This window comes from Carcharodon carcharias, chromosome 12 (genome assembly GCF_017639515.1).
Source record: "Carcharodon carcharias isolate sCarCar2 chromosome 12, sCarCar2.pri, whole genome shotgun sequence".
In the NCBI taxonomy this organism is placed as follows: Eukaryota; Metazoa; Chordata; class Chondrichthyes; order Lamniformes; family Lamnidae; genus Carcharodon; species Carcharodon carcharias.
The window spans coordinates 96,319,775-96,322,620 of NC_054478.1; the positions used below are offsets into that span (position 1 = coordinate 96,319,775).

The 2,846-nt window shown below is 37.3% G+C and overlaps 1 protein-coding gene across 1 annotated transcript; it reads left to right on the forward strand.

Annotated features, from left to right (window-relative positions):
• Window positions 1-626: 626 nt before the first annotated feature.
• On the forward strand, window positions 627-1,071 carry LOC121285101 (40S ribosomal protein S26-like). The gene has a single exon (XM_041201243.1). It carries the CDS (start codon window positions 660-662, stop codon window positions 1,008-1,010), a length of 351 nt encoding a protein of 116 aa, XP_041057177.1. The 5' UTR covers window positions 627-659; the 3' UTR covers window positions 1,011-1,071.
• Window positions 1,072-2,846: the final 1,775 nt, after the last annotated feature.

Genomic DNA, 2,846 nt, shown 5'->3' on the forward strand with positions numbered 1-2,846 from the left:
ATATAATCTAGCTATATTGCTGTGAACTATTATGCTTCCATCCATGGCAGTTACTATGAATCCAGTTAAATAGCTGAGTCACTGTGGGCCACAAACTGCATTCTTCCAATTAGAGTACCTGCCCATCATTCCTACACTCAGTCTATTGCTATTCAACCAATTTCCTAACCAGGTCAATTATTTGTCTTCAATTACATGGGCTTCAACTCTGATTAACAGTCTCTTGTGAGGAATATGTTGAATGCCTTCGGGAAGTCCATATAAATAACATCCATGGACATTCCTCTGTTCAGTATTTTAGCCACAACTTCAAAAAGTGTAATTGGATTCATTAGGCATGACCCACCCTTTAAAAGCCTATGCTGGCTCTCTCTGATCACTGGAAAATTTTGCGGTGTTCAGTCTCAGCCCCCCTATTCTCAATTATAGACTCTAATAATTTCCTGACAACATATGTTAGGCTAGGTGATCTACAATTCATTTGTTTCCCAATGATCACCCTTCTTAAATGACAGAATGACATGCACTATTTTTCAATCTAAGGTAATAATTGCCAAGAACTTTATCAGGTCAGAGTTAGAGCTACTAATTGTGTTTAATTACATGCAGGTGGTGGTCATTAACTTGGATTCACTGTGTCTTTGTGATTTGTGCTAAAGATGACTAAGAAGCGAAGAAATAACGGACGTGCAAAGAAAGGCCATGGCCACGTCCAGCCCATTAGGTGCACAAACTGTGCCCGCTGCGTCCCCAAAGACAAAGCCATTAAGAAGTTTGTCATCCGTAACATTGTGGAGGCTGCTGCAGTTCGAGATATTTCAGAGGCCAGTGTCTTTGATGTATATGTGTTGCCCAAGCTGTATGTGAAATTGCATTACTGTGTCAGCTGTGCCATCCACAGCAAGGTGGTAAGAAATCGTTCACGAGAGGCCAGAAAGGACCGAATTCCACCTCCACGTTTCAGGCCAGGCGCCAGTATCCCACGTGGACCTTCTCAGAAGCCTATGTAAACATGAGCGAATCCTATAATTTGGTTTGAAGTAATAAAAATGTTGGACCATTAAAAAAAAAGGGATCAGACTGAAACTGTGGTGTATGGGGTGAGGAGGTTTTTTGTTAGTAATGTGTATTTCTGTAAATGAATGCTTATAAAAGTGTAAATATTGGTTCCAGTTCTATCTTTTACTTTCTGGAGCAGAACCTAAAGGTTTGAAACTAAGAAAAGATTTTTCAGACAGGAACCTAAAATTCCAATGGCAATCGTGAAAAATGGGATAGTGCAAGTTTAAACTGTAGGAGCATGATTACCCTCTATTATACTTGGAGCCTGAACCATATGACTAATGGAAGAATAAATTGGATATGTAACATGGTGTCTGTCCTTATTGAAAAGCAAACAAGGTATGCAGCCTTTGGTTGTTTTCAAACAAGAAATGTGGAAATAAAGTATTTTGTGAGATAGATGCCTGTTTATTGGACAGTGATGAAAGTTTGGAACATCTGTTGTGAATATCTAGTTCATGTATTTTAGAATATAATAGTTTTAGGAATTAAAGCTTAATGGTTAAAAAAAAATGGGACAAATTTCACTTACTCAGACTTGGAGCCTATTATACTTAAAATGTTGGGACTGTGTCACCTTTTCCACAGCTAGAAAGGCAAGGTAATTAAAATGGCCTTTGGAGATTACCATAACAGTTAAAGAAATGGCAGTTGAAAAGGTGACCCATGTTTGTGGAATGAAGTCAGAAAAGAAGAGAGCTATAAAACAGCAGGTGTACTTACTTAGCTAAAGAGCTGGGGTTGTGATGCCTGCAATGCTTGTAAGAACTGGGGCATTCCAGAGAGATGTTTTTGTTTTTTTGAGTTAGAGCTAAATTAGCTTAAAAGCATTCATTAAACACTGAAAGGTTGTAAAACATGGTTACTTCATCAGATAAAGACCACCTTATAAATAAGGGATAATTAATCTAAAGGTTGGTTTGAGGACTGTCCAGAGCAAGCTAATCTGTTATGGAGAATAGTGGAGCTTGGGGTAGTTATCTGGTTTCAATTTATCTGTTTGCTGAGAGTTAGTTGTAATTTGGACTTTGTGAAGTTTGGCTATACTCTGAGCTGCAAAGTAAATAAGTTAGATAGACCTGCACAGTAAGCAGAATAAAACTTCATCATTGACTCTCTGAAATGTGGGTGAGGCTTAATTTTAGTTTGAATTTTGTGCCTCGTTTGAAAATAGTGGGTCAGTGGTCCCTACAGTCTCTTGTGGCAAAGTAAGCAGCAAGCAGATTAGCTTGAAAGTATTGAAAAGTAACCAGAACAAGAGACTGGGGCATCCATCTGGTGCTGATAGTCAAGAAATGGTAAATGAAAATTTTAGCTCTGATAATAGCTGGAGCTGAGAATTTTCCAGAGGACTGTGGTATGCTTGAATGATCCCTACAGAAGTAAATAAGTTTAAGATTTATATCTCTTAAGATAATTCTTGAAGTAAACCTGAATGCATAGCATGTAATTATAAGCTATAATGTTAACTTTGTTTAATTTTATATACAAAGTTTTTCTCCAAGGGAATCTTGGAATAGTTTTATTGGGTAAAACAAAGTATCTGAATTTTGTTTTAAATGTTAATGGTGCCTAACTGGATCATAACACTGCTATTAAAATTCTTGGATAAAATCTACCAGAAAGATGATTAGTTAAATTTGAATCATTGACAGAATGTGTCTTGCCAGAACGTGTCACCCCAAAAAAAAAACAGATGGCCATTCCATGGAAGAATATGTCATGAACTTCAGCAGATTGTATGATAAATAATAAAGTTCAATGCGGGGATCATAGGGTCTGTA

Excerpts from the sequence above, each read along its gene's own strand:
- LOC121285101 (XM_041201243.1), top strand. The coding sequence starts at position 660 with ATGACTAAGAAGCGAAGAAATAACGGACGTGCAAAGAAAGGCCATGGC.